This window comes from Muntiacus reevesi, chromosome 3 (assembly GCF_963930625.1).
Source record: "Muntiacus reevesi chromosome 3, mMunRee1.1, whole genome shotgun sequence".
NCBI lineage: Eukaryota > Metazoa > Chordata > Mammalia > Artiodactyla > Cervidae > Muntiacus > Muntiacus reevesi.
The window spans coordinates 86443279-86462114 of NC_089251.1; the positions used below are offsets into that span (position 1 = coordinate 86443279).

Consider the following 18836-nt stretch of genomic DNA (forward strand, 5'->3'; position numbering starts at 1 on the left):
CTTTTCTAATAAGTCAGCTCTTCACCTCAGGTGGCCAAAGTTTTGGCGCTTCAGCTTCAGTACCAACCTTCCAATGAATATTCAGGATTGATTTCCTTTAGGATTGACTGGTTGGATCTCCTTGTAGTCCAAGGGACTCTCAAGAGTCTTCTCCAATACCACAGTTCAAAAGCATCAATTTTTCAGCACTCAGCCTTCTTTATGGTCCAACTCTCACATCCATGCATGGAAAAACCATACCTTTGGACTACTGGAAAAACCATAGCTTTGACTAGACAGACTTTTGTTGGCAAATCAATGTATCTGCTTTTTAATATGCTGTCTAGGTTGGTTATAGCTTTTCTTCCAAGGAGCAAGCGTCTGTTAACTTCATGACTGCAGTCACCATCTACAGAGATTTTGAAGTCCAAGAAAATAAAGTCTGTCACTGTTTCCATTGTTTCCCCATCTATTTGCCATGAAATGACATGACTGGATGCCACGATCTTAGTTTTTTGAATGTTGAGTTTTAAGCTATCTTTTTCACTCTCCTCTTTCACCTTCATCAAGAGGCTCCTTAGTTCCTCTTAGCTTTCTGCCATAAGGGTGGTATCATCTGCATACCTGAGGTTATTGACATTTCTCCCAGAAATCTTGATTCCAGCCTGTGCTTCATCCAGCCTGGCATTTTGCATGATGTACTCTGCATATAGATTAAATAAGCAGGGTGACAATATACATCCTGACATACTCCTTTTCCAATTTGGAACCAGTCCGTTATTCCATGTCCGGTTCTAACTGTTGCCTCCTGACCTGCATACATTCATTTACATATAGTTAAAACAGACAGAACCAATCTCTGGTATGAGAAGTCAAGATAGAGGCTCCCTTTAGGGAGAAGGAAGAGGGCAGATCTGGAAAAAGAGGGTATTTGGGGTGCTGGCAACATTCTACTCTGATGTGGATGGTACTTCCATTGAGTATGGGATAATCAGCAAGCATGTGCACTTTTGATCTGGTACTCTTCTGTATATAACTTCAATTTAACTTCTACTTTTTCAAAAAAGTTTAAAATACACACACACACATAGCACTTCCCTGGTGATTCAGTGGTTAAGACTTCACCTTCCAGTAGTGAGGGGGTATGGGTCCAATCTCTGCTTGGGGAGCTAAGATCCCATGTGCCTTGTGGCCAAAAAACCAAATTATAAAAACAGAAGCAATAGTGTAACAAATTCAATAAAGACTTTTAAAAATGGCCCACATCCAAAAAAATGTTTAAAAAATAAAAACTAAAAATATTAAAAGCACACACATCAAATGATAAAAAGTCATTGGCTCATAGTTTTAGTTCCCATCGCATCCCTAAAGTGTCATGAATGCCTAAAATCACCAGGATAAGCTCCTCTTCTTCAACTTTCATCTTTTTTTCAACATCATAAAATAAAGTTCAAAACCTTCATCTGGTAGACTTCGTGGGCAAACATAACAAAGAAGGCAGAGTATCCAAGAGAATAAGATCACTCCTACAGTATCAGAATTTAGGCAACAATCCTAGGACAGGGATTTAGACATTATTAATATTTTTTTCTGCAAGAAAAATTCAACAAAAATGTATTAAATGTTTATTGTAGCCTTTCTATGTACCTATGTAGATACACAGATGACTGTACAAAGGGGAAGGTCAGCAGAGTTGGGGGGAAAGCAGTAAGCAAGGACCCCCCCAAAGTCTTCAAGACCATTTGAGGAAACTACGTATTCTAGTACTGACCATTTCCTTGGCTTCTTTAATAAATTCAGACCAGGTTCCAATCTCAACTACTAAGTGCTACAAAAAGCTTGGAACTTCTCCCTAAAGCTTTACCTATTAGTGTAGCTTTATAATGAATTTTCTTTTTTCTTTTAGGGGTAATATGAGAAAGTTCAAATAAAGGGCATGACCTTATATTTCGTTGCTGTTGCTGCTACTAATTAGAAGAGCAGAATATTTCAAGGAGCATTCCACAAGGTCTTCCATCCTTGTAGATATCATAGCATATAGTAGTTTTTTGCTTTTTGTTTTTAAAGATTCAAACAGAAAGCTAAGCACAAGACAGAGATAAAGGACAGTGAAGTCCTCTTCTCCATGGCACAGACATCACTCAACGCTACTTCCTATCAACCTACAGGTGGTAAATGTGAAGTATCATTTCTTTTTTTTTCTTTTTCCAAGTGCCTTTTAAAAAATTTTATTGATTTTAATTGGAGGATAATTACTTTACTATATTGTCATGGTTTTTGCCATATATCAGTATGAATTAGCCATAGGTATACATGTGTCCCCTCCATCCTGAACCCCCCTCCCAACCCTATTCCTCCAGGTTGTCAGAGCACTGGCTTTGGGTGCTGAGTCATACATCAAATTTGCACTGGTTTTCTATTTTACATATGGTAATGTATATGTTTCCATGTTATTCTCTCAAATCTCTCCTTCTCCCACTGAATCCAAAAGTCTGTTCTTTACATCTGTGTCTCCTTTGCTGCCCTACACATAGGATCGTCGGCACCATCTTTCTAGATTCCATGTATATGCATTAATATACAATATTTGTCTTTATCTTTCAGATATACTTCACACAGTATAATAGGCTCTAGGTTCATCCACATCATTAGAACTTACTCAAATGTATTCCTTTTTATAGTTGGGTAATATTCCACTGTGTATACGTACCACAGCTTTCTTATCCATTCATCTGCTGATAGACATCTAGGTTGCTTCCATGTCTGAGCTATTGTAAACAGTGCTGCGATGAACACTGGGGTCCATGTGTCTTTTTCCATTTTGGTCTCCTCAGGGTATATACTCAGCAGTGGGATAGGTTGGGTCATAGTTTTAGTCCTTTTTTTTTAAGGAATCTCCACACTGTTCTCCATAGTGGTTGTATCAGTTTGCATTCCCACCAACAATGTAAAAGGGTTCCTTTTGCTCCACACCCCTTCCAGCATTTATTGTTTGTAGACTTTTTGATGATGGCTACTCTGACCGGTGTGAGATAATACTTCACTGCGGTTTTGATCTGCATTTCTCTAATAATGAGCGATGTTGAGCATCTTTTTATGTGTTTATTAGCCATCTGTATGTGTGAAGTATCATTTCTTTAGACCTCTGAGAGTGGAACCCATCATCTCAAGGTGGATTTTAAAGGGCCTTCCCTATATTTACAAAATAACTGGTGTAGTGTAAGCTCACTTGATAAACAGAGAACACAGTTGAATTATGGCTGTCTTAAAAGAACCCAACCCTGCAAAAAAGATGACAGAAAATGGATCATCAATGCCATTAGGTAAGTCCAAGCCCCCTGCCCTGGTCTGAGACAGGACAAATCTAATTCTTCCATAGAAACTAACCACCATCCTTTGAAACATCAGGACAGAAAATGGTGAAAATGGCCATCAACAGGCAAGAAAAGAAGACCAGATACATGTGAGCTCTTCAGATAGATGTGACATCCATATCCTGAGTGAAACCAGACTTCCTCCTCAAGCTCAAAGAGAGGTGACTGAGCACACTGTGTCCCGCGCAAGTGCCTCCTCCTTTCACAGCACAGATAACAGCTTCCCATATGGCAAAGCAATGGTCATTTGTCCTTATGTTCTCTAAACAACCGGAAGATACCAGCAGCTGATGAATGCCCCTAACGACCTCCACCTCGTAGGTCCAAGGTTGGCGCCTGTGGCAGCCATCATGATTAACAAGGAAAAAGATAGACGTTTCCCATAAGACAAAACAGCCTCACTGAGCAGCAGTGAGGGGTGAAAGCAAACTCTTGCGGGAAACTTCAACATACATGTAAAAAATGATACTGACAGGTGATGAAAAAGCTCTGGAAATCTGAACAGTTTTGATTTTTGCTCCTCTGTGAAGTTCCTGGCCACAACACACAAGCATTAATGCCCTTCCACATCTAGAACTAAAGACAGACATTGCAGGTGCACCTGTGACCTAACAATGACAATTCCTCAGTAAATACTGAAGCTATATATAGTAAATGGATAGCTATATATGAACAACATCTATAGGATGCAATTATGAAAGGACCCTGAAGTGTTCACATGGACTTTTCAAGGAATGCAGGATTATAAAGTGACTCAAAAGTTTAAAGAATAAGAAAAATGACTCCCAAAACTTATACACAGGAAAATGAGGCATCATTTGGTCTTTTCTCTAGCTCATGGAAGGTCCAAGATGTGGCCTGGAAAACTGGAAAAAAGAACACCATAATAGTAAACTTCAATGAAAAGCATGAATGGAATTACCAGCTATTGCAAAGACCACTGCCAGAATGCCATGACCAAGGTCTTTCCAAACCAATACCTGACCAAGTGGCCAGGTATGTACCACTGATACCCACTTGCCTTTAGTCCCTGATGGGGTACAGAGGATGATCTTGGCTATTCAGCCATAAAGTTCTGTCAGAAATCATCCATTCACCAAGTATCAACCATCAAAGATCTTGGAGACCCATGAAATTACCAAGAAATCTTGAAGAACAGCAAAATAGAAAGACTTCACATCCTCCCTTTTTCCCACAGTCCTAAGCCTAGATAATACCCGATTCTCGTTTTCTTTGCCTCCCACCAGTGATTAGGTGCCCTGGTGGCTCAGACGGTAAAGACAGTAAAGAATGCCTGCAATTGGGAGACCTGGGATTGATCCCTGGGTCGGGAAGATCCCCTGAAGAATTAAAGGGCTACCCACTCCAGTGTTCTTGCCTGGAGAATCCCGTGGACAGAGGAGCTTGGCAGGCTACAGTCCATGGGGTCACAAAGAGTCAGACACGACTAAATGACTAACACTAACACAAAAGGTGTTTAACAATAACTCCTGGGACTTGCCTGGTAGTTCAGTAGCTAAGACTCTGCACTGCCAAAGCAGGTGGCCCAGGTTCAATCCCTGGTTGGGGAACTAGACCACAAATGCCACAGCTAAAGATCCTAATGCCACAGTGAAGACTGAAGATCCTACATGTTGCAATGAAGACTGAGGATCCCACATGCCGCAACTAAGACCTAGTGCAATCAAATAAATAAATATATTTATTAAAAAGTAGTTCCTGAGCTCACATCTTTCCTCTACATTACCAACACTACTTCATCTGTTACAGAGTCACCCTCCAAATTACCAATTACCACTAGTTCTAATCCATTTTATGTGCTATAACCAGATTAATCTCCTGAGGCAGAAGAAAAATCCTAGCAGTCTTCCTACTTGAATCTTTCTCTTTTTAGTTACTTTTTATTATAGAAAGTTTCAAAAATACATTTTAAAAAAAGGACTGCATAATAATTGTGTGCCTATCATCTAGCCTCAATAATTATCCCCTCAAGACTTGTTACCTCTATACCTCAACCCACTGGGTATTTCAATCAAAGCTCAGACATCAGATAATTTCATCTGTAAATAGTATTATTTCCCTTCCTTAAATAATGACAAGGTTATCATCCCAGCCCTCCAAATCAACAATCACTCTTCCATAGCATCAAATTTCCAATCAATGTCAGCATTTTCATTATTGTCCTGTAAGTCATCATCATTATCTTTTTCTTTCATTTGCAACTTATTTGCATCAAGAGAGACATAATCTAAATATTGTGATTGGTTAATCTGCTTCTTAACCCTCTTTTAAGCTATTTAGGTTCCCCCTTAATTACTTTTTCTATTTTGTTTTGTGTCTTTTCAAAATTGTTTTGTTGAAATTGTAGTCTTTAACTTGGTTTTTAACCAACCTTTAACAACTTTCAGTACCACTAGTCTTCATTTATATCAAGTTTCAATTAAATGATATCCTAAATGTGGTCACTTTAAACATTCACGAATTCTTTCCTATTTCTCTCTTCAAGCAATGCAGCTTATTAACTACGGTCCCTTTGAGAGTGGACTCAGCTAAGTGACTCATTTCTAATGAGTGGAATAGGTGGAGGTGAAGGTATGCCATATAGGAGTATAACGGGCCTGTGGCCCGGGGTTCACTTGCTCAGGAAGAAGCCGGTGGCCATGCTGTGAGGATGCTCAGGCAGCTCTGCGGAGAGTCCATGTAGAAAGGAAAAGAAGTCTCTTGCCGACAACCATGGCAACAAGTCACCTTGGCAGTGGGTTCTCCAGCCCCAGGCGAGCCACCCCTGCTGACTGCAACCTCACAAGAGACCCTGAGCTAGAGCTTCCAGCAAGCACCTCCTGGGTTCCTGACCCACAGACTGTCAGACAACAAATGTTTATCGTTTAAGGCTGCCACATTTGTGGGGACCTATTACACATCAGTAGACAACTAATACACCAGCCTTTCTGGTGTCACATCATTGTTTTTCCTATAAATGCTCTTCTCCAGTTCTTTGTGTCCAAATTTAACCATCTTTTCAATGTCCTCCACATCCTCTGTGCTCCAAAATCTGTAAATGATTATTCCTTCCTTCAATTTCCTAAAGAACTTTGTATCTGCTTCTAAGTCAAGCTGTCTAAAACCAATGTGGCCAAACATTAAACAAATTCATCTGACCCTCACCTGCCTAAAATGTGTAGTTTCAACATTACAGTTTTACTAAAGCCCCCGTTCCTCGAATAGGCCAGGCATACCCCGCTCTGGAGCTTCTGCCCCAGCCCCACACATCTCCATGATCCACACCCCCACCTCCTCCTCACTTAAATATCACCTTCTCAAGAGAACCTTCCCTGACAGCCTATTTAAAGCCATCAGAGTCCCCCCCTCCTCCCCATCTCACACCCACCCCACACTCCCTGCCCATCTTTGCATGTTTATTCTCTCCACACCACCAACCACAATCTAAGATATGCTTTAAATACAGCACTCATTATCTCCCCGCTTCCAGACTATAGGCTCCAGGAAGGAAGACATTATGTTTGGTTGTTCAATGTATACCCCGAGCCCCTGAACAACGCACAGTACGTTGACCAATAAAAACCACAACGATCAACACTGTACATGATCAAGACTGTAGCATCTCACATGGCACATTAGGGATATAACACTAACCACATTTTTATATTTTAGGTGTCTTTATGTCTACAAGAATTTTTTTTTTTTTTTTTTGGCCACACCTCTCAGTATGGTCCTCTCAGGGATCTTAGCTCCTGGACCAGGGATTGAGTCTGTACCCCCTGCAGTAGAAGCACAGAGTCTTGACTACTGAGCTGCCCGGGAAATCCCTGTCTACAAGCATTTTATGGAGCTTAATAATTTCCTCCTTCATTAGATAAAAACAAAACGAAGGCCTGAAACACCCTAAAGTAAGCAATGGTAGGAAAGACGGTTAAGAATGGTTGCATTTCTCAAAAGTAGCCAAAGTGATCCTATCACATGTGCCTCCTTGGCAGTTTACATTTCAGGTGATGTCTCCTTACCTAAATTCATCCCATGAGTCAACCACACCACTCCCTTGGGACGCCTCTCAAGTGAGAACATCTGTCATTTCAAAATCTCCTTAAGAACGGAACTGGGTCTTATACGTCTTAATACTCGCTGCAGTGCCCAGATAACAGGGCAACTGATGAAGGTTTATTATGAAACCATCAGAATTGTTAGCATCTTGGGCCATCTCTTCTCCTCACCCAAAAGGACACAGTAGTAGCCACACCCACAAACACATAAAATAATATTATCATGAAAAAAGCATCTTCATTCAGCCTAAAGTATATTATCTAATGACTTCTATTTTCCCCAAGCCAAATTAGAGCTGAAACCTTAGCCTCCTCTTCGACTCACAACATTCTCGTCTAAATTACACTGCTGCTACCATAAAAAGAAAGAGGGAGGAGGGAAAGGTTTATCTGACATCTGACACATGATTCTCACTAATAATCCACATATACACATCATAGAGGGTCACATTCTAACAGGGGATGATGATATTCAAGATGAACGAAGTTGCTCGTAAATGACTTCACAGTTTATACTAGAAAAAAAATAACTGCAATGCACAGTAGTCTGACTCCTGATTGCCAAGGCATAGTTCAACACAGAATTGTTCTTTGTTTTTAAGAAACAGAACAACACTGGAAGAGGGCTATCTGGCTACAATATACCCAAAGTTTTATTTCATTTCAAAGATGCGTAGTCACATTTGTGTTCTGACACACAAAAAAAGGGCTACTATCCTTTGGAGAAGGGGTCAGCAAACTACACTTCAAGGATCAAAGCTGGCCCACAGTCTGTTTCTATATTGCCAATAAGCTAAGAATGATTTTTACATTTTTTAATGACTGAGAAAAATAACAGTATAATTGGGTGCATGAAATTTATCTGAAACTCAAATTTCAACATCATCAACGTAAGTGGATGAGTTATACTTACACACTGTCTCTGGCTCCTTTTGTGAGGAATTGAGAAGCTGTCACAGAAACCCTACGTCCCACAGAGCTCCAAATAGTTACTATCCAGCCCTTTACAGAGAACTTTGCCTCTGCTTCAGGGTGTGGACGCTGGAGCCTGGCTGCCTCCATTTAAGCCCAATATATATTCTCCTTGCTGCTGCTCTGTCGTGTCCAACTCTGCGACCCCATGGACTGTAGCCCACCAGGCTCCTCTACCCATGGGGTTCTCCAGGCAAGAACACTGGATGGGTTGCCATGCCCTCCTCCAGGGGATCTTTCTGACCCAGGGATCAAGCCCGCATATCCTATATCTCCTGCATTGCAGCCGGATTCTTTACCACTGAGCCACCACGGAAGTCCATATATTCTCTTTATTCAGCCTCTATCTTAACACTTATATTCACTTATTAACTGTGTAAGCTTGAACACATTGTTTAACCATTCTGCACCTCAGTTTCCTCATATGTAAAATAGGGTTAATAATGGCACCTACCTGCTGGGGTGTCATTGTGAGTTATAAACAAATAAAACATGCAAAGCATGTGAAACAGGACCTGGCAAGCAGGAAGCAGTTTATTAAGCGCAAGCTATAACTACCATTCCTTCTTGCTGAGGGCTAGAGGATGAGTTTTCAGATGAAATGGTAGCAAAGTGGTTAGATTCCAGGGCAACATCCCAAATCTCTTCAAAAAGGTAGAACTGAAGCAGGAGGCAAGAAGGAATGAGAGGGGAGAAAAATAAAATCAGAAAGAAGAGAACTGAGGAGGGAATAAGAGAAAGGAAAAAGTTATCAGGACCTCACTAGCAAGGACAGTAGGTGGCCTATTCACAGGGGAAGTATAAATTAGGATAATTTCATCTGCAGTAACAGATTAAATCACTTCTGTGGGCTGATGGGATACTAATCACCAGGTGGAAGCTATCTCAGGGCTGGGGGGCGGGGAGCATTCAAAATTCTAAGCAAGTGACTTACAGATGAACTGCTGGGTCATTTTTAAGTTGAGCACTTCCTGTATTTTACATTCCTAGACAAATGACAAGTGATAGCTATAGTAAATTCTGCATCTTGTTATCCACATAGAGTAGCTAATTAAAAGGAAACAATTTGTGTAAGGACCCTGTCTTTACAGAGTGTTCATTTTGTTCAGAATAGCACTGACTTCCTAATGCTAAAAAAAAAAAAAAAAAAAGAAAAAGTTCCTATAAATAAAACACAAGCTCATTCACCAAAAATGGACCTGCATAGCAACTGGGAGGTAAACAGGGTGTTTACTAGAAGATACACTTCACTTGCTACCGAGGTAGAATAATTCTCTTTCCCAAGATGCACTTTCATTTGAATCCCTTCTCTGTGCAAAGTTGAGTTCCTACCTTTTCCATGTACCTATAAAATTACACTCACCACTTCTCTTTTTGCATTATGACTTCAAAAGCTTTAAAGCACCCCCCACCTCAAAAAAATAAAGACTTTTTTTAACTCCACCATAATCAAACAACTATATTATTCGCTTCCACCCTTGATCCCCTTAATCCTCACCACTTCTTTGCTTAATGCTTGTGGTAAATCTTCCCTGCAGAGGCTAAACACGCATATCAACTATTTTAAAGAGACTTGATATGTAAACATAAAATGCAAAATCTTAAGGAAAGACATTATTATCCACGTGATTTCTGCAAATTGTGCAGGATAGGAAGAGTGATTTAAAGCAATACATCCAAGAGAACATTAAGATGCTCCCGAGCTGAAGGCAAGTTCAAAACACTCACTGAGAATGGATCTGCTGGGAGAGTCCCACTGAAGGCTTCGGCTTGAGGGTCAAGGTCATCTGGGCCACGGGGCTGACTCTTGGGATGAGGTCTGCCTTCTTGGATGAAGTGTGCTTTGTGGCTTGCTCAGGAGGGACCCAGGAGGAAGCGGCCGCAGGACTCTGCCCTCCGAAGACTGGGGGCGAGGTGTCCTGGGCAACTGTCGTCTCACAGGCTTTGCCCTTGGTCCCTGGCTTACACACACACAGCTGAGGTCGGAGACACATCCCTCCATTCTGACATGGTGGGACACAGCTTGCTGTGGGAAGACAACAGAAGACACGCTTTGAGGGAGAGCAGTACAGACTTCACTAATTTTTCCAGATGCTTACCACTAGCATTGGGCTGTTCCTCAATGAAATAAAATGATGGTGATGATAATAGCGAATATTTATTAATGGTTTCATATATGCCAGGCATTGTTCTAATAGATACTGACAAATGTACCCCCTCCACCCCCAGCAACTGATTTAAGGAGATGTTTTATTTTGCCCATTTTACTGATGAAGAATCAGGCACGGGGTTATAAAATTTGCCAAAAGTCCCACAATCATCAATAAATAAAAGAGCTTGGATATGAATTCAAGTGAACTGGCTCCAAAGCCATATTTTTGACCACTTTACTATAGCTGCTGCTCAGAAATGCATCAGAAATACAGGGGGGAAAAAACAAAGTCCTCTGTCCTTTTTTAAGTCGTGTTCCATGGCTTAAGTTTAAACTTTAGGTATCCAAACAAGTCTTGGCAAAAAAAAAAAACAGAAGCCCAGTCCCAAACCCAAACCCCCCAAGAGGGTAATGGCCTTCATCTGGCATTAAGCTATCAAAGTTTGGAGTGACTGTTCAGAAGTTTAGTCAACCTATTTTTTTTTTTTTTGAAAGAAAAAGCAAAGGTAGAAAGATTGAAAGTCATCTAACATACACTTTTATACATGCATTATATATTTTAAAAGCCAGTATACCCTTAATCTTCTAACAAAAGACAATCAAAAAGAAACTACCTATTTATCTCCTATTAGCTAGGATGCATTTACTTTGGGTTTTTGTTTTGTTTTTTTTTTAATACGGACCATTTTTAAAGTCCTTATTTAATTTGTTACAATATTGTGGCTGTTTTATGTTTTTGATTTTGGGCCATGAAGCATGTGGAATCACAGCTTCCTGATCAGGGATCAAACCTACACCCCCTGCATTGGACGCCAAAGTCTTACCACTGGACGGCCATGGAAGTCCCATGAACGCATGTACTGCATCACCAGACTTGTGGCCAAGCAGAGTTTTAAAGTTAGCAGGGCGATGGGTCACGGGCAAGGTGAGTGGATTTTATCACAGGCAAGGTCCCTGGGAGTTTAGATGTTATATGTCATAAAATTCATGACTTAAATTTTATTAACATCATAGGCCTACAGACATGATTCCTTCAGACCCTTCTTTATTTGTACCATTTATTTACACCAGCCTTTTGGTATCAGCCCTCTTTGACTAAACTCTCTGTCCTGAGGCAGATCACAATACTAAACCTCCCATACAATTCAACCTAGGATTCAGTCTAGAAGCAATTACAAAATAGATGAAGAATACACACCAGAGGAGGCTCAGCCATGGAGGAACCAATGACCAAGACCTAAAAACCCTGAAACCCCCTAATTTCCTATAAAAGAGAGAAGATACTTTTCCTATTTTCCTATAATTCCTATTAGCTATAGCAAATGATAAGAAATAACTGTCAAGCATCAGAATACCAGGCTGACAAATTTTCTAAGAGTTGAGAAGGATTCTTAAAAAAAGGAAAAAAAGGAAAGAAAAACGCCGCCAGCTCCCGAGGTGACCCTGGGGTGAGTTACTTAAGCTTGGCCTCTGCACCTACACAAGTCCCAGGCAGGAGGAGGGCAGTAGCCGCTTTTCTAAAATGGTCCCCAAGGGCTCTTTCCATATTAGGCTTCTAGAAGCCAAAGTCAAAAAGCTATGCCCTTCGAGAGTTCAGGAGTCTAATTCATCCGTGCTTTCCTGGCCAACATGATCATCGGTCCCTCCTCAGGGACCGTCACAGGAATGGAAATGGGCTCCACCCAGAGACAGCAGAAGTGGTCACCAGCGGGAAAGGACGGGGCTTTCAAAGCTGAGCCTCTGCCAGAGATCACCCCCCACCCCCAGGCACTTTCATGTACACATTCTCTTCATGCTTTCAATTAGAAACATGTCTCGGTTTAACATCTGAGAATGATTTCCGCTTCTCCCTCCCAAGGTGTATTGCAAATGTCTACTAATCTCTCAGGAAGGCTGCTCGAGTGGCTGACAAAAGCTGGTACCTAGGTGGAAGCCAAGCACAGACATCTCCCCCAAAACACCTAGAATAGCCAACGAGGGGCCGTCTGGAGGATGAGTTAGAAGTATAAGGGTAGCCTTGTTTTTTTTTTCCTAACTCTTCCAATTTTGCATATGGAAGGATGAGGGGAGCAGGGAAAAAATAATAAAAGAAAAAAAAAAGAAAACCTTTAAACTCACACCAAAAAAGGACACTTTACATAATAGTAGTTACATATATATACAATACTATCCTTTCACAGTAAGTTTTAAGAGACAATAAGGAGACTGATGAGATGACTTTCTCTTCCACCTTCCCCATTTGGGCCTCCTGGAGAACATAGGTAGGGCTGGCTTACACTGCGGGAGTCGGGGGGTGGGGGAGGCGGAGCAGGTAAGGGAACAGATTCCCCAATGGCCAAGAAAAGCCCCTCCCCTGACATGAAAAGCAAAACTGACGTCCTGCAACCACATTTGATCAAGCCGTTTTTCCCACCACATTTGGACTTCGTGCAATAGTGGTTCCCACATGTCACTTCTCAATGTGTGGTGCCTGGACAAAGCCGCAGCATCACCTGGAAACACTTTAGAAATGCATATTTGGCTGGCCCCTGGCCTGCTAAATCCCAAACCAGAGCCCAGCCATCTGACTGCCTGCCAGGTGATGCACAAACTAGCGGTCTTCCCCCAACACCTTTTTTGAGAATTTACATTTTTGTCACTGCAAGTTTGTTTTCACACTGCAGTGGCTTACTGAATTCTTACTCTCATGGCTGTGTCTGTTTTATGTTGCCCTTCTGTTTTTAACACAAAAAATTAAAAAATTCTTCCATGTGACTAAATTCTCAAGATAATTATCAGTCCCTTTCAAAAATTTATACATTTGTCACTACTTCATGGTCAGTGTAAAAATTTGTAGGCGTGTATGAGAAAACTGTTTTTTTTAAATTCAAGTATAGTTGACTTACAATGTTACATTAGTTTCAGGTGCCAGCACAGATATTTAGTATGTTTACAGATTATACTCCAATATATCCTTGTTGCTTCTCTATTTCATACACACCAGTTTGTATCTGCTAAGCCCATACCCCTAATGTTTCCCCCCTCCTCCTCTCTCCCCTTTAGGAGTCACTGGTTGGTTCTCTGTGACACTATTTCTGGAGAAAACTGTTATTCTAACTGAGATATTGAACTATGTGGAATATTTTAAATCTTACGGAAGTTCTTTAAAAATGTTATCCATCAGTCATCCTGCATTTGCCCAGGCCAGCTGAGGTTCCACACAATGAGTGAACACTATGGAGATCTTATCAGTGGGTGGGGCAGCGGTTCTCAGGCTTTGCAGCACAGCAGAACTACCTGGGGAGCTTTCACACCGGCACAAAACCCAGGTGTGACTCCAGGCTGGTTGAATCAGAATCTCTGGGGAAAGGGGCTCACTGGTCACTTTTGTTTTTCGGTTTTTTAACTCCCTGCTAAGCTGCTAAGTCACTTCAGTCATGTCCAACTCTGTGAGACCCCATAGATGGCAGCCCACCAGGCTCCCTCGTTCCTGGGATTCTCCAGGCAAGAACACTGGAGTGGGTTGCCATTTTCTTCTCCAATGCATGAAAGTGAAAAACGAAAGTGAAGTTGCTCAGTCGTGTATGACTCTTCACGACCCCATGGACTGCAGCCCACCAGCTCCTCCGTCCATGGGATTTTCCAGGCAAGAGTACTGGAGTGGGGTGCCAGTGCCTTCTCCTTTTAACTCCCTAGCTGATGGCAATGTGCAGCCAAACAGGAGACCCGACGGTAAGGGAATAAAATCCTACCAGACTTGCTGATCATCTTCCCAAAGAGTTGCTTTTTGAATTTTTTCTCCTTCATTTAAAAGTTTTCAACATATTCTAGCTGCCAGGAGATACATTCAAGGCCCTCATCTGGAACCCACCCCCTCTTTCCATCCTCATCACCCACCGCCCCCAGTCCACCCCTGCAAAAGCTCACCCTTTCTTGCCTCTGTACATAGGGTGCCCTGTCCCGCAATATGGGCCAGCCCCCTCAAGCGTTTATTCATCTGAAACGTCCTGCTTCTCTGTGAAGTCCCTTCCAAATGCCCACTCACCCTGACCTGCGCCATTTTCATCATTCACTTCACATCTCACCTGTATGGTCACATATATTAACCATCTTTTAACAAAGCTCTTTTATTTCCCAACTAGAATGTAAACCATGAAGTCAGATAATTGACTAAGACAGAACTTTTTGTACTCAAGGACAGGAGCCTGCACCTCATCTTGGTTGACTGATCAATGTCAAAGTAGATCCATCTCTTTCCAAGAATGCTGGAACTTCAGGACATCTATAAAAGGAAGATAATAAGTGGGTCCATAATAACATCTACACCCCTGGATGTGGTTTACCAGTTATTCAGTCAGTCTCCAAGCTTTCAAAGATGCTTTTAAATCAAAATTAATATCTAAGTATACTTTGCTAACACATACGGCCTGCAGTGGCATTTAGCAGCATGTATATTAAACAATTACAGAGGCTCAGATTCAACCATTCTAGAAAAACTCTGAATGGGAAGAACCCTCTGAAACTGGTCATGAACTCACAAGAAAAGATCACAAAGGGATGATAGGAGCTGTGATAAGGTACTAAACCTCCAATTCAAAAGTGCATTAAGAGAATTAGCCTAAGACATTCAGGTGAAGTTGGAAAAAAGCTTCTGAAAGCTTTTTTTTTTGTGAAAAGGAATTAGAAATGGGGGAAGCCCACAATTTATTAAGTAGATAATCCAATAAAAGGACTTCTGCTCGAGATAAGCACAGTGAATTAACCTCTACCACATCTCCCATTCCAAACACAGAACAATCATTTTTAAAGACTTTTTTTTAGATTAAAGAAACAGACTTCCACAGCTGGGCATGATGGAATAACTGTTACCAAACAAGCCTTTTTGCCATGACAGCTCGAAAACTAGATGAAAGATATAAGACAACTGTTGTCAGATACCGGACAACTGGCAAGAGAAGACTGTGAATCCTAAGAGAAGGGCATCAAGAGGGGAGCCTAGGATCACCGTAACCGCCTGCAGGAGGCACTTGGTCGACCACTATGCAGCAAGGATCACCACGCACAGTGTGATAAAGGCTGAGCGGCTGGGATCTGCAGGCAGAGTCCTGAACAGGAGAGATCTGCGGAGAGTCCTGGAGTCTTCACCTGATACTGAGCTGCACAGGCATAGAGTGCAATAAACCACCCAGGACCTGTACGCTGCAAATTCCCAGTCCTGGCCTGCCAGAGTCAGGATGTTCAGTACAGACCCCAGAACTCGACTCCCTTTAAAAGTAAAACCTCAACGTCAAAATCAGGCAAGAACTGTACACAGACACAAAGAATCATACACAAAAGAAAACTCACACACAAATCACAGTTAAGAATATATACATGGACAATTCCTAAAAAAAAAATTAGTAAATCTAATATAACACTATTTCCAAGCCAAATTAATTCAAGAAATATAAGGATGTCAGTCACTCTTTCCATGGAATTCCGAACAATAAAAAATTAGATGAGAACTTGTCTCGGTGAAGGCAAAAATTTTCCAATGAAATTCATCACTTATTCATAATAACAAACAAAAACTGTTAAGACAACTAGGAATACAAAAGGATTTCCTTGTTCTGATAAACAGTACCTACAGCAAATCCCAAATGAAGTGAAGTCGCTCAGTCGTGTCCGATTGTTTGCGACCCCATGGACTGTAGCCTACCAGCATCCTCAGTCCATTGGATTTTCCAGGCAAGAGTACTGGAATGGGTTGCCATTTCCTTGTCCAGGGGATCTTCCCGACCCAGGGATTGAACCCAGGTCTCCCGCGTTGTAGGGAAACGCTTTACCATCTGAGCTACCAGGGAAGCCCCCCACATACCAAAGAGGATACCAAAACCTACAGCAAATATTATGTGGAAATTGTAGAAACGTTCCTATGATAGCTGGAAACAAGTCTAAATGCCCACAATAGCTTCTATAGTTGATGTTATATTGTAAGTCCCATGGCAAAACAAGGAAAAAGAAATAAAAGATCTAAAATGAAACAAATGTAACATTATTTCAGTTTATCTAAGTGGTTATGTAGATAATCAAGAGATTCTACAGACTATAATAGCAGATAAGAATGTAGTACTTGTTCAAAGAGAAAAACAGATCATTGAAATTTAACAGAAAGCTTAGAAACAGACTCAAATATAAATGGAGGCTTGATACATGATGGAGGAGATATAACAACCCTGTAAAAAAAATAGACTAAATAAATGGTGTTGAAAAAGAAAGAGCCACCCATCTAAAAAAACCAAAACTAGATCCCTACCCAACATAGGAGTATGCATTCTGGTGTGTTCCAAGGCCTTCAGTTGCGTTCAACTCGGTGAGACCCCATGGACTGTAGCCCACCAGGCTCCTCCGTCCATGAGATTCTCCAGGCAAGAACACTGGAGTGGGTTGCCATGCCCTCTTCCAGATCTTCCCAACCCAGGGATCAAACCCAAAGTTCTTCTGTCTCCTGCACTGGCAGGCGGGTTCCTTATCACTAGCACCACCTGGGAAGCCCGTGCATTCTAGATCTATAAAACTTAAGAAAAAATGTGACAGAATATCTAAGATTTGGGACAAGGAAGAATTTCTCAAATGTGAAAACAGTAAGTAAAAATCCAAAAGGATTGATGAACTTGACTGTATTAAAACTTAAAAGACAGCATACAAAACACTGAAGCACAAATGACAAAAAGACGACCCTCGCAGTATATTTAACAAAGGACTAATAACCAGATATATCAAGAATTCCTAAAAATAGATAGGAAAAACAAAGCAAAATATGGACAAAGGATGTGAGCTGGCTATTCACAGATGGTGAAATGTAAAATACATGTGAAAAGATACACAACCTCTCCAACAATCAGAGAACTGCAGATCAAAACAACACTGAGATGCAATTCCATACTTAGGAGACACAATAAGTCTGTTACCACCAAGTGATAGCAAAGATACGGGGAAATGGAAACTCATATACTGTTCATGGAAGTGTATAGGATACTCACCTCTCTAAGAAGCAATATGGCAACGTTTAGTAAGGTTATGATGTGAAAAACCTAACGCCTAGCAATTTCACTTCTAGGCTGTCATTTGCTCAAGCAGACATATATACCAATTAGTAGGAAAATAGTGACACTGACAGATGAATTGATAAACTGTGGTATATTCATATATGGAATTGTTTACAGCAGTTAAAATCATGATCTAGATCTATACGCCAAGCAACAGGGATGAACCTTGTGAAAATAATGTTGACCGAAGAAAGTAGTTATAAAATGCTACTTTGTAGTACTATTCTTTATATGATACTATAATACTGTTCATGTAATTTTTAAAGACATAAACTACTACTCCTTGTTTTTAAGGATACATATGAAATCAACAAACGCATTAAAATATGTATTGGATTCCCACTAAATTCATAACCATGACATCTCAGGGAAGGACATGGAACAATTCCAGAGAAGGAAATAGGTCACTTTATTGGAATTGTTTTTCTTTAAAAAATAAAAAGATGGGGGACTTCCCTGGTGGTCCAGCAGTGAAGGCTTTGCTTTCCAGTGCAGGGGATGCAGGTTCAATTCCTGGTCGGGGGGCTAAGATCCCACATGTCTCATGACCAAAACACCAAAACATAGAAGCAATACTGTAACAAATTTAATAAAGACTTTAAAATTGGCCTACATTATTTTTAAAAAATATGTATAGAAAATATGACAATGGGTGTTAGCTGTTGGTAGTAGATACACAAATGCTAGCTACTATACTCTTTTTACTTTCCTGTATACTTTACAAAATTTTTTCAAAATCAAAATAATTTTTTTTTAAAATAAGCCAACAAAAGGCAATTGAGAATTGAAGACAGTTAAAACCTGATTCTTAATCATGGGGTGAAAGGGTGATCACAGGGATGAGGTCGGTCAAAGGGGCAGAAACTGCCAACATCACAATGCGGTGCTCTGCTCAGTCGTGTCCAATTCTTTGCGACCCCCTGGACTGTAACCCACCAGGCTCCTCTGTCCATGGAATCTTCCAGGCAAGAATACTAGAGCGGGTTGCCATTTCCTACTCCAGGGGATCTTCCTGACCCAGGGATCAAACCAGAGCCTCTTGCATCTCCTGCTTGGCAGGTGGATTCTTTACCACTAAGCCACCCGGGAAGCCCCACACGACAATAATGAACCCAGTGTGCACACAGTGGGCTTGCAGAAAGCCCACATCAAGACCTGGGTGAGAAGAATGGACCACAAAATGCTACCCCATTGTGGCCACAGAGATGGTCTTAGGAAAACACTCATCTTTTGA

The 18836-nt window shown here is 41.1% G+C and overlaps 1 protein-coding gene across 4 annotated transcripts in view; it reads right to left on the bottom strand.

Annotated features, from left to right (window-relative positions):
- LTBP1 (latent transforming growth factor beta binding protein 1) overlaps positions 1-18836 on the bottom strand; it is a 453522-nt gene that overhangs the window by 393212 nt on the left and 41474 nt on the right. For all 4 annotated transcript variants that reach the window (XM_065929446.1, XM_065929445.1, XM_065929447.1 and 1 more), the window contains exon 3: positions 10112-10409. In XM_065929446.1, the coding sequence (XP_065785518.1) occupies positions 10112-10409 (298 nt within the window). The remainder of the gene's footprint in view (positions 1-10111; positions 10410-18836) is intronic.